A 22,532-nucleotide genomic window follows, 5' to 3' on the forward strand; every position below is an offset into this window, starting at 1 on the left:
AGCTAGCACACAGGGCTGGTTCAGTAGGGGCCACATGTAGCAAGGACCCTAGACCAGAGGCAGGCAATTATTTTGGGCGGAGGGCCACTTACCCAGTTTTGGCAAGCTGTCAAGGGCCGCATGGGTAGCCCTGCCCCTTGACAGGTGTCTTGGCCCCCTGGTCACCATCTTAGGACCAATGTCCCAGGGTCAGCACCAGTGGGGACCAGAGCAGGGCGCAGGCTGGCAGGGGTCTATGGAGCTGGGTTGGGCTGCACCAGCAGGGAGAGGGGGGAGCTGGCCCGGCTCCACAGAGCCCCTCCTTGCTGGGACCCTGTATCCCTGCCACCCTGCTCTGGGCCCTGCTGGCGCTGGCCCTGGGACACTGGTGTGGGCCCTGTGCTGCCGCACCCACTCACTCTCAGTGCCCCCCCCAGCCCCACAGTACAGGCAGGGGGCAGCATGCAGCCCCAAACCCCTGCTCCTCAGCAGGGAACAAGCTGGTGCAGGGCGCAGGGAGAAGTGGCCCCTTGTGCCCCATGGCTGGCGCTCCCTGCTGCAGCCGCTCGCAGCCCGCGTGGGGCTGCCCTGAGCAGGCACAGGTGGCCTCAGTCAGGCTGCGAGCAGCTGCAGCGTGAGGCACTGGCCACAGGGCAGGAGAGGGGCCGCTTTTCCTCCACACACAGCACCAGCTTGTAACCCGCCCCTGCTGGCAGCCTGGGTCCTGTGCCGGCTCCGGAACTGCCAGTCAGGGCTGCGCACGGCAGCAGCAGCTGCAGCCCCCCTGCTTGCCATGCTGTGTTTGCTGCTGCTGCCCAATTGGAGCTTAACAATTAACAATTTCTATACCACCCTTACTACATAATGATTGTATTTCTTATTTTCTTTCTTTTTATATAAAAGGATAAAAGGACCTTTTGCTATTTGCTTCAGTATACTTTATGAGCTCTAAGTCAGACTCAAACTTACTTTCAGTTTTGTCTGGAAGACTTCTAATCAACACGTTATGGATAAATGACTCTGCTAGATCCAGTCGTCAAGTATCATTTGTTTCAGTCTAAGCAATCTGTTGAAACATTCCTGGACACTATAGGAACTTAATGCAGCATTTTCACATACTTTACAGTTGAATCATAGTTGTCAGCCAAAGCATTTGAAGCTATAGAACCTGACTGACAGTATAAAGAAACAGAGGTACTTAGTAGGGCTGTGTAAAATTTCACCAAGTGTTTTGTTTCAAAGCTGTTTTGATGCATTTTGAGCTCGAAACAGCAAAATCGTAACAAAACAAAAAGCATCAAAACAGCTTTGAAATTAAACGAGGGCACTTGAAACATTTCAAAAGTTTGGAACTGTTTTGAGTTTCAAAGCAGCCTGGTGGTGGGAGGCAACGGAGAGCCAGGGCTGCGTTCTGAGTGGCTCCGCAGCCCCATGGAGCTCAGTCCAGCACAGAGTGCAGCCCTGGCTCCTGCCAAGCACGCAGCACAGCCCCGCCTCCTGCCTGTGCTCTGTGTGGCTGGCAGAGCTGATCAGAGAACAGCACTGGCTCTGCCCACCTCCCACTGCTGGGCTGCACGCTGATCGGCTCCGCCAGCCCCATGGAGCTCAGCCCCATGGTGGCAGGAGGCAGAGCACAGCGCCATCTCTGTCCACCTCCCAGCGCCAGCCTGCTCTCCACGGAACTGGCAGAGCCAACTGGAGCACAGCCTGGCAGCAAGAGGCGGGCAGAGCTGGGGCTGTGCTCCACTTCCTGCTGCCGACTGAGCTCCATGGAGTCCAGTGCTGGGCACGGGCTGCACCCAGCACCAGTCCCAGGCAGCAGCAGCAGACTCCTGTCATCCGGCGCAGATCTGGGGGCCTGTACCCCAGGGAGGTGTCAGGCACAGACTGGCAGCCCTTCCAGGGGTGCGAGACACCGGATCTGTGCCCCAGATGAGAGGAGGCTCAGGCTGCCACTCCCACCTGGGATTGGCTCTGGGTGCAGGCTGGACCCAGCAGCAGACAAAATTGCTGCTGCCGCAGCCTGAGCCTCCTCTCATCTGGGGCACAGATCCGGGGGCTTGCACCCCTGGGAGGGCTGGTGGTCTGTGCCAGATACCTCCTGGGGATGTGAGCCCCCAGATCTGCACACTGGATGAGAGGAGACTGCTGCTGCTTGGGACAGGCGGCAACAGCAATTTTCTCTGGTGCTGGGCGCAACCCACACCCAGCACTAGTCCCAGATGACAGGGCAGCCTCCTCTCATCCGGGGAGCAGATCCAGGGGTCTGTACCCCTGGAAGGAGTCTGGCACAGGCCTGCAGCCCTCCTGGGGGTGCAGGCCTCCAGATCTGTGCCTGGATGACAGGAGGCAGCTGCTGCTGCCTGTGGCCAATGGCAGCATCTGCCTTCTCCAGCGCTGAGTGAGGGCTGTGCCCGGTGCCAGTCCCAGGTGGCAGCAGCAGCCTCCTGTCATCCGGCACAGATCCAAGGACCCGCACCCCTGGGAGGAGCCTGGTACAGACCCAAAGCCTTCCCAAGGGTACGAGCCCCCGGATCTGCACGCCCGACGACAGGAGGCTGCTGCTGCCTGCAAATTTTGCTTTCAAGATTTGAGGTGCAGTTTCTGAGAAACCTCTGCACCTATCTCCTTGAATCTTGGCAGGCTTCATGCCCTCATAAGGGGCTACTATTCCTGCAATTTGCATCCGAATCAGGCAACAAATGACGACGTTTTAGGCATTTTCATGATTCCCCATTATAGCCTATGGGTGAAATGTCGAAATGAGTCAAAACAGCAAAACAGTTTCGACGAAACAAAACAGGACAGTGTTTTGAAACCAAATGAAAGGACTAAATGAAACACTGTCCCTTCAAAATGGCTAAACGGACACTGAAACGGAACAATGGGGTTTTCACAGCCTCAGTAGTTAGCTATGTTACTCTGAAGTCGGGCAGACGGCAGGATAGGTTTACACCTTATAGACCAACTAAATTTAGTCCAAAAGGCACAAATCTACCTTGTCTTCAATATAAGAAACAGCCAGTGTCCACCATCTGCAGTCCCTCTACAACACTATGCTCTCCCAAGTAGCATCTCCTTAACATTTGATATCTCCCATAACCAGCCATGTGTTGATGTTTTGATGCAAAACAAATAAGTACTTGTGAACCTTAGTGACTTACTAGGATCCCCTTGCAGCTCAGGATCAAACAGACCAAAGATTGCCCCATCTATGCAACCTTACTGAGGTCAGTACTTGAAGAGCAGGGAAAGACTGTCATCTCAGAACACATGCAGAATTTAAAAAAGCAAACACCTCCAAACACGCACATTTTCTTTCTCTCTCTGTCATGCACACGCACAGATTATAGTAACATTTCACTTTGCATGGCCATTCAACCATAAGTCTGCAATTTATTTTCAGACAAACAGTATTTCAAATACCTCTTGGAAGCTGATAGTTCAACAATGTCGATCCTTCCCTGAAGTGTCTGCAGTATGACTAACTCAGCCACCCAATGCCTTGCCTTAACAGTTGCTTGGGTTAATAGCTATGAATAGCTTGAAGAAAGACGATTGTTCTGAGGAGGCTCTTCCCTTTTCTAGCCTCCCCCTCTGCCACAAGCCACTACTTGCCTCCTACTGATCAGTTTGCAACTTACACTCATGCACTTCCCACTTCTAGCTACTGCTCTACCCCATCTCTATAGTATTGGGCTGCTCCCTAAAAAAGCAAATCTCAGAATTCCGGCCAGCTAGGGATCAAGATATCTCTATAACCTGCTTCTAGGGAAAGTTGTTCATTTCTCAGTCTTGCTATTACTTTGTCACTGTCAGCAAAACTTCTTTATAAAACAGTGTATTATCTTATTTTAGCTCTCTATTTCAAGTCAACAGAAGCAGCCAGAAAGGCATTCAAAGTAAAAGCTTTAAAACTTTCCAGAGTGGTAGCTTGCTGCTCAACCTAGTTAGCTGTTTGTCATTTTGTAACAGAAAAGTCACCTTTTCTCAAATAGCTTTCTTTATGATCTGCATTCAAGGTGCAAGACCCTTGTGTATCTCTTTAATAAAAAAAAAAAAAGCATATCTGCCCCTTCTTGATAACAGCTAGTTACTATAGCAAAGCAGGAAGAACAGCATTAGGGAATCAAAGTAAATGGGTATTGGTTGTCATTACTAATGCCCTGATGTACCAAACTATCATGTATGCAAGTACCATTTATGCCCTGGAAGTTATGCAGCTTTGGTTCACTGCCTCTTACTTGGTTGATTACTACTGTGTTATTTTCCATACTCCCACTAAAAACAAAAAGTTAAGTAATTTATATCTGCATTTATTTTAATACACTTCAATCAGCCATAGGCTTCAGAACAGAGGTGGGCAAAATATGGCCGGTGGGCCAAATCTGGCCCATCAGGCCATTGTATCTGGCCCACAGGGCCCCTAAAAAATTTGGAAAATTAATATTGATCTGCCCGTGGCTGCCTGTCAAAGATGATAGGAGCCAGGAGCAGTAGGAACCAGGGGAAGCTGCCGACAGGACCAAGCTGCTGCAGAACCAAGGCCCGGCCAGCCCCGCTGCCCCACCCCTAGCCAGAAGCCCCATGCCAAGCAGAGGGTTCTGGCCTGGGACCCCACATACCCCATACCCTCCCCCCCACAACACACACCCACACACCACAAACCTATACCCACCCCCATGCCCTCCACCCCCCACAATATACAAGAATAAGTCTTCATTTTAAGTTATTATACAATCACTTCCATGTGCACTACACAAACGCATGTAAACCAGGATAAAAATATTTTTTGAAATCAAATTAATGAATTTGTTGTAGATATTGTAGATTTTTAGAATATAATTTGGCATTTTTCGGGTTCTGAGATGGCAAACTCTTGCTGAAATGACTATTTCTGAAGGGGGGGAGGGGGGCAAGAGGAGGGTCAGGGGTTAGGGGGTAGGACTTCTGGTCCCAGGATGGCAACCAGGGGGTGGGGTACCTGTCAAGTTGCAGGGCTAGCCTTGTGGCCCTCAGCAGCTTGCCAAAACTCAGTAAGCAGCCCTCTGCCTGAAATAACTGCCTGCCTCTGCTTCAGAATCCACCTCACAAAAAACTCACTTCTCCACACCTCCAAAAATTCAACAGCAGAGACCTCAAAGAGAGATCTCAAAGTTAAACATACCTCCTCTTGGAAATCTGTTAGAATAAGTTAAATTTTATTTTAAATTAAAACTAAATAAACATTACAATTAACTAAAAGTATCTCATTGTCAGGTGTCTTTGCTCCTTCACAGTGTTCTTCAACTGGGATTTGCAAGAGAAAGGAATGGAAAAGCAGAAAGCAGCAAACGGAAGACAAAGAAAGAATAGATTAAAAAATACAAAAAAACTTCAGGGTATCTCCTAGATCAGCTGTTCCCAAACTGACAGATTGCACACCACCAATTTAGAACGATACAACCTTAAGCACCCTCAGGAAATTTTTCAGTTCAACCTGAAGTACCACCAGCGAATTTTTGTCACAGAAAGTAATTATTATAAATCTGTTAATACATACCACTGACAGGTTGTCTGTGTACCACTGGTGGTACCTGTACCACATATTGGGAACCGCTGTCCTAGACTGATGAAGAGGTTACAGTGTAACTGTAGTGACATAGACTTACTTCTTGTTATCCATAACAGAATTATAGGGATTCATACCACAAAAAGCAATACAAAATCCAAATAAGTCTGAGAACCACTGCTCTAGCACTCTCTTTCATTTACATGCTAATTTCCACAAAATTCTGTAAGACATGCTGTATACTCCAGCCATTAGTATGAATTCATGACGTTAGATCCCAATATTGTCCCTTACTGTCCAAGAAATCCCTCAAGAAATTATCTACTTTCCCTGCAATGATCTCTCTTTCTCCTCCATATTTATGCTGAAGAACGAGGAAAGTCTCTCATATTTCACAAAACATTCATTTTGCAACTTCATGGCCCAACCTTGAGAGATGCCAAGTACTCTCAACTTCCATTAACTCCACTCAGAACCCCTTGGGATGGGATCCTTATTCCTATGGACTCCTCTTCATATTAAGCAAATCATCCTGAACAAATTCTGTTAATTGTCTGTACATCTAGTTTAGCATGTGTGCCTACCTTTCCTGTATAATGTACATCATTGTTGTAGTGTATAATAACAGACAGTTATTTTTCAAAAAATATATACTTCAAAGAATTAGGAAAAGAATCATGATTACTTCCTGTCCCTGTCCTCCCCCCCCCCACAACACTAGTTCTTCCTGTAGTATGTTAAAGGGTTTTTGTCCCACAAAATCATTAACACAGTCACACAAAATTCAAGGACGATTCCAGAAAAACCCACTGCTGATCCCTGAACAGATTTTAAAATACAATGCACTTGGAAGCAGTAGCTTAAAAAGAAAGTGGTTCTTCAACACTGTTATTTGACACTAGCCAATTGGTCAGGGGCAAGGGGGGAGGGGGAGGAGGTAGCAGCCAGGGACAGAGCCCCGTGTCCCATCTCCCCCCCACCTGGGCCCACTCCCCCCTTCCCTCCTGCTGCTTGGGGTCTGGGCCCACTCCCACCTTCCCCATCACGGTGGTGGGGGGTAAGGGAGGAGCAGGCCCAGGCCCAATGTGGGGGAGGACTGAGTCCAAGGGTGAGGAGAAGCCAGCCTGCTGTGGCAGCCGGGGGAGGGGAGAAGCAGGCCCCGGGCCGATGTAGCTGCAGCAGGGGGACAGGAGGAGCGGGCTCGGGGCCAATGCAAAGGAGGGAAGGTAGGGGAAGAGTCCCACTCCTCCCCTCTGCTCACCACATCAGCCCGGGCCCGCTGCTTCCCCCACCACTGCGGCAGGCCAGCTTCCCCCCAACCCTTCCCTCCCTGCCATCATGGCAGCGCTCCACTGTCGCCACCTCCTGTCCCAATGCTGTATTCGCACTCTGACTGGTTGTTTCAGTCAGCCAATCAGAGTGCGAATAAAGTGTTATGGACAGACAGACAGATTAAGGCTTTTATAATATTAGAATAGTTATACATAAAGGATTAATTAAATCTGAAAAAACGAACTCCCAAAAAATACACCTCCCAATGAGTCTTTAGTCCGGAGTGTGAGTAATAGCAATCTACCAACAGTTAGCACTGACCTAACGAAGAGGCATTTAGAAAGGCTGGACACATTTCAGTCGATGGGACCTGACAATCTTCACCCAAGGGTACTAAAAGAATTGACTAACGCAACTGTTTGAGCACTTGTGGTACTCAGGACAGGTCCCAGAGGACTGGAAAAGGGGCAACGTGGTCCCTGTTTTCAAGAAGGGGAGGAAGGAGGACCCGGGTAATTATAGGCCAGTTAGCCTCACCTCTATCCTGCACAAGACCTTAGAAAAAATCATAAAGGATCACATTTGCAGGGGGCGAGCAAGTCACACTACGGTAAGGGGCAACCAGCATTGGTTTATAGATGGCAGATCCTGCCTGACTAACCTGGTCTCTTTTTATGACCAGGTCACAAAGTGCTTAGATGTAGGAATGGAAGTAGATATTATTTACCTGGATTTTAAAAAGGCTTTTGACACAGTATTGCACCCAATTCTTACCAGCAAACTGAGTAGCTGTGATGTGGATTTTTTCACAGTAAGGTGGGTGAAAAGCTGGCTCATGGGATGCACCCAGAGAATGGTGGTGGATGGGTTGGTTTCTCCCTGGAGGGATGTAGGCAGTGGTGTCCCCCAAGGCTCTGTCCTTGGACCAGTGCTGTTTAATATCTTCATCAGACAACACTAAACTATGAGGAACAGTTAACACACTAGAGGGCAGGGAGCGAATTCAGGCAGATTTGGACAGGCTGGGGAAGTGGGCGGATCAAAAAAGGATGCAATTTAACAAGGATAAATGCAAGGTGCTGCACCTGGGAAGAAAGAATCTGCAACACACCTATAGACTGGGAGGTACCATTCTGAGCACCACAACAGTGGAAAGAGATCTCAGAGTCCTGGTTGACACAAAAATGAACATGAGCTGCCAGTGTGACGAGGTAATAAGCAAGACTAACCACACTCTTTCTTGCATCAGCAGGTGCATCACGAGCAGGTCTAGGGAAGCGATAATTCCCCTCTATGCGGCATTGGTGAGGCCACTGCTGGAGCACTGCATCCAGTTTTGGGTGCTGCACTTCAAGACGGATGTGGATAATCTTGAGAGGGTCCAGAGGAGAGCTACTCATATGGTTGAGGGCCTGCAGGTAAGACCCTATGAAGATAGACTGAGGGACCTGAATCTCTTCAGCCTCCACAAGAGAAGGCTGAGAGGCGATCTTGTGGCTGTCTACAAACTCATCAAGGGGGCCAGCAGGGAATAGGGGCACCCCTCAGGGTTACTAGAAATAATGGCCACAAACTGAAGGAGAATAGATTTAGACTGGACATAAGGAAGAAATTCTTTACAGTCATAGAATCATAGAAGTAGGGTCGGAAGGGACCTTGTAGATCTTCAAGTCCGACCCCCTGCCTGGGCAGGAGGAAAAACTGGGCTCAAATGACCCCAGCCAGGTAGGCATCAAGCCGCTTCTTAAAGACCCCCAGGGTAGGAGCCAGCACCACTTCCCTTGGAAGTTGGTTCCAGATCCTAGCCGCCCTGACTGTGAAGTAGTTCTTATGGATGTCTAATCTAAACCGACTCTCCAACAACTTGTGGCCGTTATTCCTTGTTATCCCAGGGGGCGCTAGGGGAAACACGGTCTCCCACAAACCCTTCTGGTCCCCGCAAGAAGGGTTTTCTCTTGTGAAGGCTGAACAGGTTCAGGTCCCGTAGCCTCTCATTGTAGGGTCTGCCCTGCTGTCCCCAGATCATGTGGGTGGCCCTCCTCTGAACCCTCTCAATGTTGTCCACATCCCTCTTGAAGTGGGGTGCCCAGAACTGGACACAGTACTCCTGCTGTGGCCTGACCAGTGTCGCGTAGAGGGGGCAGATCACCTCCTTGGACCTACTTCAGATGCACCTGTGGATGCACGATAGGGTCCGGTTAGCCCTGCTGACCGTGACCTCACATTTTTGGCCCACGTTCATCTTGAAGTCAATAATGACTCCAAGATCCCTTTCTGCCTCCGTGTTCTCAAGAAGGGAGTTTCCCATCTTATAAGTGTGCTGCTGGTTACTACTGCCCAAGTGCAGCACCTTGCACTTGTCAGTATTGAAACGCATCCTGTTTTTGTTAGCCCACCCCTACAACCTATCCAGGCCTTGCTGCAGTCTTTCCCTCCCTACTAGTGTGCCCACCTCACCCCAAATTTTGGTATCATCAGCAAATTTAAACAGGTTGCTTTTCACCCCATTGTCCAAATTGCTGATAAAGAATTTGAACAGTGCGGGCCCAAGGAGTGGGGACTCCGCTGCCCACTTCCCCCGTTTGAATATGACCTGTCCACCACCACCCTCTGAGTATGACCCTTCAGCCAATTTGCAATCCAAACAGTGAGGGTTGCCAAAATATGAAATGGGCTTCCAAGGGTGGTGGTACTTTCTCCTACCTTGGAGGTGTTCAAGAAGAGATTGGCGAGGCATCTGGCTGGGGTTACTTAACCCCAGTGCTTTCCTTCCTGGAGCAGGGGGTTGGAATCGATCTGCCAGGTCCCTTCCAACCCTAGAAATCTATGAACTGAGAAGATTAGAGCACTTCACTCTTACTGCAGTCACATTTTTTTAGAAAAACCAATAAATTAACTACTTAAAAGTGAAAGCAGGGCAGGAGATTATCATTTTTGGTTGTTTGCAGACATTAAAAAAACTAAAAAAATGCACTTTACTGGAAGAAGCAGCATGTTATTTCGATCCGGCTCTATAGCATCTGTATACATCAGGTGCCTCAGCATGGCTTTTTGGTACTTTAGCTAAAGCCAATTCAATCAACTATTAGATAAAAGCACCAAAAAAAACCCTCTAAAGCCCCCAATCTATACAAATGTTGGGCGAGCTGGGTCCAACTAATGGACTGCCTCTTCTGAGCGTGCACTGGGCTCAGCTTTTTTTTAAACACATGCAAGCAGCCTTTAGTTCTAATAATGCAAACTATTTATATAAACAAAACAATTTACTATAGAATTCTTCTGTATCACCCACTTCAACCTCCCTTTGTTACATATAGAATGGCTGAGGTCACAGTTGAAAGCTAAAGACTATTGTTTATGGACTGTCCTTTGCTAAAAAGACAAGTCCAGCAGTCAGTTGTGGGTGACTGGGATAGGAAGAAAATCTTCACCTTTAATTACGGAGCAATCAGCCTGACTAATTCCGGGCAGTTAAGCAGAAAGCAGGGCAGGGTGGCACCTTATTGACTAGCTTGTTTAGAGAGCTATGAGTTTTCCTAGGCTACAGCCTATATCTCATTACCTGAATCAGCTTTTATAACCCCTATGTCCTTCAATGGATTAACTGCTTAAATTCGTCTCTCCCCTTCGCACCTGGGCTCTCTCAATAGTGCCCTCTTCTTTTTCCTTCTCCTTCCCTATCCTTTGCATTCAAATCCCTGCTTTCTGTTTCAAAGCTCTACTTCCTGCCATCTCTTCATAGCATCTGACATAAGCCACTGCTTATGAAAGCTTATTATGCATCTCGACACAGCCTATAAGGTGCAAATCTGCTCGATTTCTACAGCCTACTCTGTCAAATGTTATTAGAGCAAATTATGAAACAGTTTGTAAACACCTTAAGTAAGGGGCAATCACTAGTAGCCCATACAGATTTGTTAAGAACAAATCAAGCCAAACCAGTTTGGCTTCCACCTTTGGCAAGGTAACTAGTTTGACGGACAAAGGGAAATATACTTGACTGAATATACCTGGATTTTAGTAAGACTTGAATATACTCCTACATGACATTCTCATAAATAAACTGCAGACATTTAGGACAGATAGAATTAGTGCCAGATGGATATATAATTGGCCAAATACCAGCAATCAAAGAGTAATAATTGTAAAAGGATTAAGGTCAGGATAGTAAAAGGTTCAAACTGAGTTATGGGGGATCTGCTCTGGGTCTGGTGTTGTTTAACACTTTTTAATAGCTTGGATGCAGGAATAGAGAGCTTCCTGCTTAATTTTGTAGATGCAAAACTGGGAATGCTTTCAAACACTATGGAGAATAGGATCTTAGTGTTTGGATGGATCACAACCTCAACATGAGTTAGCAATGTGATGCAGTCACATAAAAAGCAAATCTGATTTTGGGCAGCATTAACAGATAAACGAGATATGGAAGATGACAATATCACTCTAGGCAGTGCTGGTTAGGGTTCAGCTGGAGAGCAGTTAATGCGTACCACTGACAGGTTGTCTGTGTACCACTGGCAGTACCCGTACCACAGATTGGGAACTGCTGGTCTAAAGGATTTCAGGCTGCACTTGTTTTCTAAACTCTCTCAGCTGTTCATACTTCTCTCACTTCTCTGAACATTTCTGCAATATGCTGAGAAAGACTCAGTAGGTGTTGAATTATCTGTGGCAACTGCTTCAATTTCTTAGCACTTCACAACTGTTCATGGAAACGTGACTGTCCCCCAACTTACAAATCGGGAACCGAGGCACAAAGAGACCACTTTGGTGAACTTATCTTGGTTGACAAGTCCTTCACTTTAGGGCTGTTAATTAATGTGCTTAATTAACACATTCATTGGTTCTTGTGTTAATTGTTTAACATGTTAATCATGCAGCACTTGATTCTGGAGCCCGTGCCCAGGCTCTAATCCACAGCCATCACCGCTGCCTCCAGGCTGCCCAGATGGGCAGCGGTGATGGTACAGAGGAGCCACAAGGCAGCCCAGATGCAGGCTACAGGCTGCTGCAGCGGGGGGCACACAAGCAAGCAAGCAAGCAAGCAAGCACGCACAGACACAGAGGAGAATGCAGCCTGGCAGTATGTACAGCAGTGCTCAGCAGCTAAGTCTGTGGAAGGGAAGGGGCAGGGGGGAGAAGGAAGGGGGCCCCCCCAAGGTGAGGGAGGGAGTGGGGCTGGGGCAGGTCATGTACAGAACCGCGGGTTAGTCATCCAGGGAAATGGCTCCCCACTGCTTTGTGCACCCCCAGGAGAGGTATGTAGGCCACGTGTCTCCCAGATTTGTGCACGGGGCAAAGGCAGGCTGCCCACTGGGCTGGCACTCTGTGTCCTGCTGCCTTTGCCGTGGGAGCCACATGCTGGCTGTGCATCCCCTGCCCACCCAGCAATGGGAGGCACAATATGGCATTGCGTGGTTCCTGGGGCAAAGGCAGCAGGGTGCTGAGCCCCAGCCTGCCTTCACCCTGCACACAAATCTGCCCCCCCCATGCTTCCCCTAGGGATGCACAGTGGTGGGTCGCCACACCCACCTCACGTGCCCTGGACAAGCCACCTGTGACTTGGTCCCACAACCTGCTCTGGCCCCAGGACCCCATTCACCCCAGCACCTGGCCCTACCCCACTTCCTCCCTCAATGTGGGGGCCTCAATCTGTGTCCCCCCTACCTATCTTCTCCACAGACTTACCTGCTGGGTGCTGCTTTACACACCTCCAGGCTGTGTTCTTGTAGAGTTATCATAGTTCCAGTTTCAAAAGAGAGGACACCTGGGGGGGGGGGGTGGTAATATGATTGTGGGGGGAAGAGAGCAGCATTATGCTCATGTCCTACCCCTCACTCTCACTCCCAAGCCGCAGCACCCCCAGCCCTGCTGCTGCCCCTCGCTCCTGACCTATAGTATTGGCTATCCTGCCAGGGCATTCAGGGACCCCTCCTCCCCAGGCTTCAAACCCCTCACACACAGCCCCCCACACCCACCCCCCAACCTGTATACTTTTGAGTTTTTAGCTGTGCAATTAAAATCGCAATTGCGACTATTTTTTTAATTGTGCAGCTAATCGCGATCAAGTTTTTTTAATCATTTGACAGCCCTCCTTAATTTAGGCCCCTTGTTCTGGATGGGACAGAGCAGGGATGGAAGAGGGGCGCCGGGAGCTGTGGCTACTAGGCCGTGCTTCCCCAGTGACAACTGCTTTCCCATCCGGCTACCAGACCTTTTCACACGAGCCGCCGGCTGCAGGGCTCCCCGCTCCAGGCGCTTCGCACGGACGCCCAGTTCCTCTCCCGCCCGGCGCGACGGGCTGTGGCGGCCGGCTCCGGCTCCGGCTCCGGCCCGCGCCGCCCCCAAGCGCCCGCGAGGGGGGCGGGCGACACAGGCAGCGCAGCGCGGGGAGGCGGCGAGCGTAATTGGGGCCGGGGCCGAGGGGCAGAAGCTCGCCGTCACTCGCCTCCGCCCGGGCTCGCTGCCGCCGGAAGCGGCCCCGCCCCTGCGCCAGCACTTCCGGCCTCGCGCCCGCGCGCCCCCCCTTGCTGGCGGACTGCGGCGAGCGAGGGCTTTCGGCCAAGCCCTCGGCTGGCCCAGGCGCAGGCGTGCGACCGGGGCGCCGGCCGGCGGGACCGCCCGAGCCGAACGCCGAGCCAGCGCGGGAAGCCGGGCTCGGCGCCCGCTACCTAGCGCTGATGCGAAGTTTTCCCCCAGGTTTCAGTAGGTAAACCACAGTCCGCTGGCGAGCCCCGGCGCAGCCTGGCACCGCGGCCAAGACCCGCGCGTGGGGACAATACCAAGGAAAGAGCAGCAGGGTCCAGAGTCCAGACCCTGCAGTACTTTGAAGAACGAGCCAGAGGATCACGCCAAGCCACAAACATAAGTCTTTAATGTGAGTCAGACTGGCAAGAGAACAGCATTTTTACTTACAGTTTTATGCTTAGACCAAACCTCTTCATAAGCAAAGGTGCCATATAAAGAACAAAATGCTCTGACATCATGACAGACTGCAAATGTTGCACATACAACACATCAGTGCAAGGTGGGGTCCCTTCTAACACTCCACTACATTTGCATGTGATCAGCTTTTGAGTTCAATTAGGTCATTTGTATTCCTTGAAAGGAAATGCTCTGGGGGCCAGACCCTGTCCTCACTACTAGCTTCAACAGAAATTACACGTGTACCTAAAGACAAAATTGGGCCCACTGCACCTACTACAACTGCCATCTGATTGGCATTCTCTCATCACTTGTTAATGTATTCCAGAGGTGACCTTGCAAGTAACAGCCCTAAAGGGAGGGACCTCACAGACTGTGGTACATGGAGATTAAAAGTAATTAAAATGTAATATTAGTTGTAAAATAAAAAGCAACTAGATTCTGGCCATAATTAAACATGCAGCTAGAAGACTAACATAGTAAGGACAGCTCCTGCACCTCTGCAAATAAAAAAAAAAAGTCCCAAATTAAAGAAAGGGGGTGGGGAAAAAAGTTAATCAAAAAAAAAAAAAAAGCCAGAAAACCCCAACACACTAGATGTACTGCTAGTTTTATTTACAAATGCTTGCGTTTCCACTGAGTGAAAATATTAAGATTAATTGTCTTAATTTAAGATACCTGCCTGAATGAATTAATGAACAGGCTGGCTGGTAGGTCAAAACTGTACAGTAGTGGCTAGAATTCCACTTCCTCAGCTCAAATTCAGCGTGTGTTGTAACTGCTTCAGCTACACTATTCTGTGCAGTCTCAGGGTCACCACTGTGGCTGGAACCGGAAGTTTTTGTCCTTAATTTAAAAAATAAACAATTATGCTTTTTTAATTCCCACCCTGCCTCCCTGCTTTATTACTATACACCAGATTTATTTCACTGGCAGCTGAAAGCATTGAGAAGAGTTTGGCAGAAATTCACATACACTGCAATCTGTACAAGCAACTATCCTTAAGACGTATGTGAAAGCAGAATTCTGCTCCATCTTGATTAGAAGCCTGCCTCCAACAAACAAACAATCTTTGTTTGACTGGTCCCTAATGACTTATACCTGCAAATTTTCACAACTCGCAAAACCAGATCTAGGAAGTTATAATCTGATCATAGTGCGCAGGTTAATAGACAAGCTCTGAAAATCCTCATTGTTGAACTCAATTACAAGAGACCAATCTAAATAACTCATTCAAACACAGGCTTCCTATACTAGGTACCTATATCATCACTAGGGGTAGACCTGAAAGTATCCTGACAAAGCGCCCCAGATGCATAAGCCATCTTCATAAAGATGAACAGTAGCTTTTAAGAGAAAGATCAGGGGCACATTTCATTTGTCTCTAACTGGAATAGCAAGGGATTCTTTCAGATCCTGAAAACATTAAATGAGCTTGCTAAACACTTAAAAAAAAAAGAAATCCCGAATTCCTCTGAACATGTACAAACTGAAGAAAAATGAATTCAGTTAGCATCAGTGCTACTGATTTCAAACTCCAGTGGTGCAAGGGGTCAAAGTGGATGTTCTGAAAGGGCACAAGTGTTACAAATATTACAGCAGGTTGTGTTTCCAACCACAGGACTAGCTCTAACTGCTGCATTCGTTAGTTTGTGACAAACACACAGTGTGTAAAATCACTAGCCCGTGTTGAAAACAATCCATCAGATTTATTTATTCCTACTAAAACAAATCCTGTTAAACAGTACATAACTTTGTATCCCTACAAACTCACAGCTATCTGCCAAACAATAAAAATTCAAAACTACAAAAGATGAGTTGTATTCAGTAAATATAAATGGGAAATTTAGGCTTTGTGTAGAATGTTTCATCAGACTATTTACAGTGCAACACAGATCGTTTGAGTTCAGATCTCGCCAGCTTCTCTCTCTTCTGATCTCTTGGAACGAGATTTGCCATTTGTGCTCTCGTGCCGTCTCTCAGAAGAGCTCTTCTCTTTCTTCTCTCTGTCTCGTGACTTTTCTCTTGAAGATCGATCTTTAGAGGATCTGAAGTAGAAAGTAAATCGTAACTATAAACTTCACAACTAAAAACAATCATAAATGTACACTTGATGGCAGACTCATTCTTTTCAGGAAACATGCAGTATAATGCAGCTTAAAGAGACATATGCCTAATTACTGCCCCATCAGAGAAAAAGATTACCCCATACTAAATAAAGAGCAAACAGCATCTGGTGCATTTTTTTTTTTTTATGTAACAGAAACATCCAATGACTGTCAATGGAAAAAGCACTGTGTTGGTTTCATCCCATTCTTTCCTGCTCAGTACTATAAGCTCTTTAGGATGTGCCCTCTAAGATCACCTGACAGTTTGCTGGGCAACAGCAGCAGTTCCTATATACATGGCAACTACTAGTATGACTCCTCCTGCAATCTTTCTACTCTATTTCAGTTTCTTTTGCAGCACCCTCTGAGGCTGCAAGCAGCAACTTCCTACCCAAGATCTCCTTTAATTACTGACTGTTAAACAAAAATGCTTACTTCAAATCCTGGATATTCGTTACTTCGCATCGTCAAAAATTTAATATCTGCTAATATTCTTGTTTCAAAGCACAGCTCTAATGTACACGCAACCCTCCCTGCTTACCCTCTCCCTCCCTTTCTCTCCCCCCTTGCAGGTACTACTTATCCATGGTAAGCGCTCTTCCTTTCTCACTCCGCCTTCTCTCTCTCTCTCTCAGGTTGGCAGCTACTTCCCTCCCCACTTACCCAACCAGTAGCTCACACTGCAGCCAGGTTGCAAACACCTGGCCTGCTGCTCTGAAGTTGAGAATCATTGCTATAGATCATCTGTTTCATCAATTCTACATGCTGGCAAGTGGAGAATTAAGCAGCCACAATTCCCGAGTCACAGTCTTCCACTATGACCCAAGCTGATTGTTAAGAACCAAACAAGTTATCACGTATATTCAAGAGGTGTTTACCCACTTCTCAGAACTAAAGGGATGCTTTCATAGACCTTAAAAAAATCTAGAGCTCCTTAAATACAGAACATGCTTCCTCTCTACAGCCACAAGAGGATGACTTAGGGGTTGTTTTAAATGAAAGCTTGATTTAGTCTGTAACACAGGAATTGGAGGCACTGCATCAAATGTTTAATAAAACCTAAACATATCAGCTACCTTGCCTTCATCTACTATACATTCTGTCAATTAGCCAAGAAAGCAAGCAAGCAAGCAAACCTGTTTGACATGATGTTTTTGTTAACACATCCTTACATGGGCACTCACAACCCATAATTGTACTACGCTTTAGAAGTTGACTGCTCTCAATATCTGTTTGATTAGTTTAAGTGGGGCATTCAAACCAATGGAAAAATAAAGCATCAAGCTCAGCAATTCCTTCTATGAAAATGGGAATTACACTACTGTTTTACCAGTCTTTGGAACCTCTCCAATTCCTTCAGAGTTTTTAGAAAAAAATGTAACTAGAATAATATGTTTGTTAAATAGCTCCCTAGAATGCATTTTATCTAGGTCGGCTGATTGAATACATTCAAGCTTTTCGAAGTATTCCCTTACCTGCTCTTTAGTAATAGTTATTACTGGGTCTTCCTCACTTCCTAATTGTCCAAACTTCTTTTCTTTATTTTACATGTTCAAGACAGATTTAAAAAAGGACTTTAGTATCTCAGCCATTCCAGAGACAACATTTTCACCCCCCTCATTTAATTAAGAGATCTACTTTCACTCTAATGCTCCTTTCCCTCCCCATCAGGTATCTGTAAAAGCCTTTCTTATTCCCTTTGGCTAGCAGTGCTGCAAGGCATGGCATGCAAGTTATACATTTTTTTTTTCTTTTCCACTGTACTCAAATGGGTCCAATTAGAGGGAGGTGGCATTTAAAACACCTTCCTCAAAGCTGTCCAAGAAACTTGATTCACAGCACCCATGAGCCTACTTGGTCCAATTGTAGCAAACAGCCATGCTTGCACATACAGGATCACAGTTCAGACCTCCAGCTCCAGGGCTTGGAAGCACTGCAAAAGGGCATGCCAACAGTCTGGGGCAAAGATCTAATATTATGTTTCAATAACTTTTTCTCCTCCCCTCCCGCTTAACAGCCCCTGGGTTAGTGGGTTAAGTCCCAGAGGAAAGATATCAAACACTTCTCAACCAGAGAGCTGCTATAGCATTGCTTCAAGAGTTGACAGAGGATATGCGTCTCTTCTCCCTCCCAAAGAATTCTTTGGAAAAATTTCCACTTTTCATAGGTAAACATGCCAAAGCCTGCTCGAGATGCAGTCCACTCCCCAGCAAACAACATATCCTTTTCCCAACAAAAATACATTCCTGTGGGCTAAGATAAGAAAGATAGCTGTACAACCAGCAGCTAGTCATAGCATGCCAATGCGCAACCCCATTTACTTTGCTTTGCTGTGTGCATGCATGTGCACACCTGCATGTCTGTAATTTACAGGTTAGCACAAGCAGGCTCCTGGCCTTTTCCTGTTCACCAAGGCATTAGGAACACTCTTCTACAGAAACTAAGCTGTGACTCCACATGGAAAGCAGTTTTTAGTCTAGGTTCAATTTTTAAGCTATTGTTCCATATAGTGCCAACCTGTTCTCATTCGACTGTCTATGGACAGCCTTTGGAAAGAATTTTGCCGACTCAGGAGTTAGTCACAAACACGCTCCTGGCTCTAAAATCATATGCATTACTGTTCATCTGACAGTAAGCTCTTTTAGGAAGCCAAGGAGTCTGAGAGAAGGGGCCCCACCCTGCTAGTGCCAAGTGAACTGAGTACATACTTATGTTTTGAACTCCTGTCTCTAGAACCCCGGCGGTGACCTCTGCTGTGGCTGCGTGAGCGACTTCGGTGGCGTCTGTGTCGGTCACGCTCTCGGGACCTGGAGCGGGACTTCCGTCTTTCACGAGAAACTGATCTCGAGCGCCTTCGCCTCCTATCCCGAGATCGCGATCTGCAGGGACAGAAAAACCATTTCAAACCCAGACTGTATGTGATCCGTATATGGTTGAGCCATCTTTCCATCAATAATCCAGACAAAAACATTTCAGAGTAACACAGTGTATATGAAGATTCAGCCACCAAGTTCACTTGTGCTGTTTTACAATCAAGGCCATACACTGCCCAACACAAAAGGCAATCCCTCAAGGGAACATGCAGTGTCCTGGGGTAGAATTTTACCAATCAGAACCCAAAGCCAGTAAATTCTCTCTCTCTCTCTCTCTCTCTCTCTCTAGAAGTTGTCTAAAAAGTTTCAATTCAAACAAATTCAAGCACATGCTGATACAGAGCACAGGTGCTGAATATACAGCATTTGGAAATGGGATCAAGAAAAGAGGGGTGAGAAAATAGATGGTATGAGGAAGTGTCATGCAGTCTCTCTAAAAGGACTGCCAACAGACTTTCCTAGGGAAGTATTGTACTGGATACTGGAAAGAATAACTCATTTTGATCTATCCTAAAACAAAGGATGGCAATATATATGGGGAGGGATCTGCATACTCACCTTCTACGATCTCTGTTTCTTGATCCAGACCTGAAAAGAATAATGTTTGTTTTGAGACTACTATAAAGAGGAAACTAGGATATCATCAACAGTTTCTATAAAACAGCCTGTTCTCTAGCAGTTGTTCTCAGGGGTTCTGCAGCACACTAGTTAACCTGATCCAAACCAGAGCTGGTTGAAAATTTCTTTTTTTTCCTGTAATAACACAAGTGCAAAGCCAAACTGTTTTGTGGAAACCAATTTTAACAAAATTTTGCCAAGAACATTTCTTATGCCCAGCATAGATTTTTTGGTCAAAATTTAAGTGATCAACCAAGTGACTCCAAAACCTTTTAATATACTGGGGTTGGAGGCTTAAAGAAAAATAAAGTTTTGAGATGTGGGCATTCACTTGAATTTTATAATCCATTGTTCATGTCCGATATATTAGTTGCAAACGCTCTCTTTTGCAAGAACAAACCTAATTATTTTCAAATCTACAAATGTATCTAGATCACATAAGAGGTGTGGCCTGGACACACATATATTACTAATATATTATATTACTATATATTTATGATCATATACAAATAAAACATATAAATATTTTTGGGCAACTTGAGGCAAGTGTCATTACCTATTTTACAAACCTAGCTAAATCTACTCAACAAGGTTTTTACACGGATTGTGTGTGTGGGGTGGGGGAAGAGAATTTTAGTTCTTGGTAAAGAACTGATATTAAAAAAGATAATTAAGAAATGCATCAGGAACATTTTACTGCATTCTCAGGGTTAGAGACTTTTTAAACATGTCAACTAAACCCTAGCAACTTTTTCCACAGTAGTGGCTTGAATTAGCACACTGGGTTTTCAGTTCCACTCTTATGTACCAGATTTTCCATCAGCCTGTGAACAACAAAGTCTAAAAATCTCATGATTTCTGGACATAAAAGATCAGAACCTGTTAAAATGCTAACATGAATAGATGCCTGTCATTCAAATGTAGACGTCTGCTTCAAAGCAAGCACATTTTTTATGGATCCAAATACACACAAATGCTACAGACCTATTCCCTAACCCAGCGGTTCCCAAACTCTGGCAGACTGAGTACCACCAATTTAAAATGATACAGCCTTAAGCACCACTAGCAAATTTTCCATACACATAGGTTGACTATGTATTAAAACATCAAAACATTTAGTAAACATAAAACATTGTTTTATCAGTTATGGTAGCCATATAAAATACGTGTAAATTGGAAAAAAGACAGTGTAAACCAGGCAATATTTTTGTCCAGAGTACCGAAAAAACCGCATTGTGTACCCTGTAAGGTGCCAGACTGTGGGTATACCAGAAAAACAAAACGGGCAGAGGGTACATGGCAGGACGCACTGTATATTAATATAGTTAATCATCATAAATGTTGCTGCTGGGGGCGGGGGGGGGGGGGAAGAGGGTGTTTGTTTGGTTTGTTTTTGTTTGTTTTTTTTTACAGTAAATACCAGGTTTTCTAAAAATTCTAAACCTGGTGACAATAAATAAAACTTCATATACTACCTTTGTTCTTGTGTATTCTTTTTTGTTAAGCGTGTTCTGATGAGAGTGAGAGAAAACGGAAGACAGTGAACAGAGTGAACAAACAGAGAGAGAAGAGAGAGAGAGATGAGGGAAGAGGGAACACAGAGTGGGGAAAAAAAAAGAGGGAGACAGACATGGGGAGAACAGACGTGGGGAAGGCACTGCAGGCAGTGGGAAGGCAGCAGCCAAAGGAGAGCAGGGGCTGGGTGGAGAATGGGGTCGGCCCCGGGGCTCCGCAGACTCAGGCTGCAGTGCGGGTGCTGTAGCACCAGAGGTGGAGCCTGGCCCAGGCTGCGCAGCTCTGTGGGGGTGGGGCACAGCTGCCCTGCCCACAGGTGAACACTGCCTGGCCGGCACAGGGGGACTGTGCGCACCAGGGGGGCAGGCACAGTGCAAGCAGGGCGGAGCCCTCCAGGCTGCAGCAGGGACTCCCTGGGTTCATTTGATCCTTTTATAACATTTCTGTACGGTATGAAAACATGATCAATGCAATAACACATGGAAAAAAAACTCGATACCTTAAATAAATATGTTAGGGTCTGTCTGATGGACACTGAATTTGATGGTTTAGGAACACACTACTCTGGGCTTTTGAGGGAAGTGTTATCTGCCTCCTTGTAAGAAAGAGAAACATAGCTTAGAGACTGGAGCACTGGACTGGGACTAACAAGACGGTACCTGTCTTCCTAACAATGCTGTGAAGTGACTCTGGGACCAGTCATGTCCCCTTCTCCATCCCTCAGTTTCCTCCCTTCCCCACATCATGTAAGACAACACTGACCTCTTTTTATAAAGCACTTTAAGTTCCGCTGAGGAAGACAGTTAATTATTATTAAGACAGCAGGACTCACAAAGAGATGGATACATATGTCTGTGTGGGACAAGGGCTAAGGTCTTAACCTAAGCAATGACACAAAGAAGCTATAGGAACAAAGCAAGATTCTATACCAACACAATTCAACATTTTTAATACATTGTTCTTTAAATGTTATTGTGGCGGCGAAGTGCCCCCACAGGCTAGTGAGGGAGAGAAGGGGGGACCCACAGACCCCAGACCCCGAGAGCAAGCCCCCAGAGGGGCATACGTACCGGCTGAGGAGCAGCGGGAGGAAGAGCCGCATCCACGGCTGCAGCCGCGCAAGCTGCCATTACGCCGGCTCTGGCAACAGCTGTTCCCGGCGCGGTGAACAGCTGAGCCAATCCCAGCGGCTGTAGCGGCCGCTGCGGGAAGGTTTAAAAACGCCGGCAGGATAGGGAGAGGGGGGGAGCCAGGGAGAGAGAGTACGGGTGTGCTGCCCGTGCTGCGGGCTCACGCACGGAGCGGAGAGGACCCAGCCTGCGGGTCTCAAGCAGGCAGCTTAGACAAGAGCTGGAAGCCTTTCGCAAACAGCAGAGTGAAAGGCAGTCAGAGAGTGCAAGCCGAGGCACTCTCTCTGCATCCTGAAGCGGCTGACGCTCAGGAGGCAGGGGAGCGCTCTCCTGACGGTAGGAGAGGGGAGACAGCGGAGGCTCCAGGAGGGGGCTGGAACCAGGGGGAGCACCCACCAGCTCCCCCTGATTCGGAGGAGTATTTTTTGTAAGAGAGGAGAAAGGAGGAATCCCTCCCAGCAGGAGGGAGGACAACCGGGAACCGGGGAACCGGTCTGAGGCCATCATACTGGGCCTGGAAACATCTGGAACGCATCGCCCAGCGGTTGGCGTGTGGACGGGG

The 22,532-nt window shown here is 47.1% G+C and overlaps 2 protein-coding genes across 5 annotated transcripts in view; both read right to left on the reverse strand.

Annotated features, from left to right (window-relative positions):
- The window catches only part of FAM234A (family with sequence similarity 234 member A), a 61,571-nt gene extending 48,307 nt beyond the window's left edge, over positions 1-13,264 (reverse strand). Inside the window, exons 1-3 of one of the 3 annotated variants that reach the window (XM_059716676.1) lie at positions 13,017-13,264; positions 12,491-12,569; positions 9,506-9,633 (exon numbers count right to left, since the gene is read on the reverse strand). The gene's annotated coding sequence lies outside the window, so the exon portion shown is untranslated. The remainder of the gene's footprint in view (positions 1-9,505; positions 9,634-12,490; positions 12,570-13,016) is intronic. The other 2 variants (XM_059716677.1, XM_019489974.2) reach the window with 2 other exon arrangements.
- A 395-nt stretch (positions 13,265-13,659) lies between these two features.
- Positions 13,660-22,532, reverse strand: part of LUC7L (LUC7 like) — a 45,165-nt gene continuing 36,292 nt past the window's right edge. For both annotated transcript variants that reach the window (XM_019489976.2, XM_014602185.3), the window contains 3 exons: positions 19,266-19,295; positions 18,543-18,713; positions 13,660-15,774 (listed from right to left, as the gene is read on the reverse strand). In XM_019489976.2, the coding sequence (XP_019345521.1) occupies positions 15,633-15,774; positions 18,543-18,713; positions 19,266-19,295 (343 nt within the window). In that variant the 3' untranslated portion in view covers positions 13,660-15,632. The remainder of the gene's footprint in view (positions 15,775-18,542; positions 18,714-19,265; positions 19,296-22,532) is intronic.

This window comes from Alligator mississippiensis, chromosome 13 (assembly GCF_030867095.1).
Source record: "Alligator mississippiensis isolate rAllMis1 chromosome 13, rAllMis1, whole genome shotgun sequence".
NCBI classification, from domain to species: Eukaryota; Metazoa; Chordata; order Crocodylia; family Alligatoridae; genus Alligator; species Alligator mississippiensis.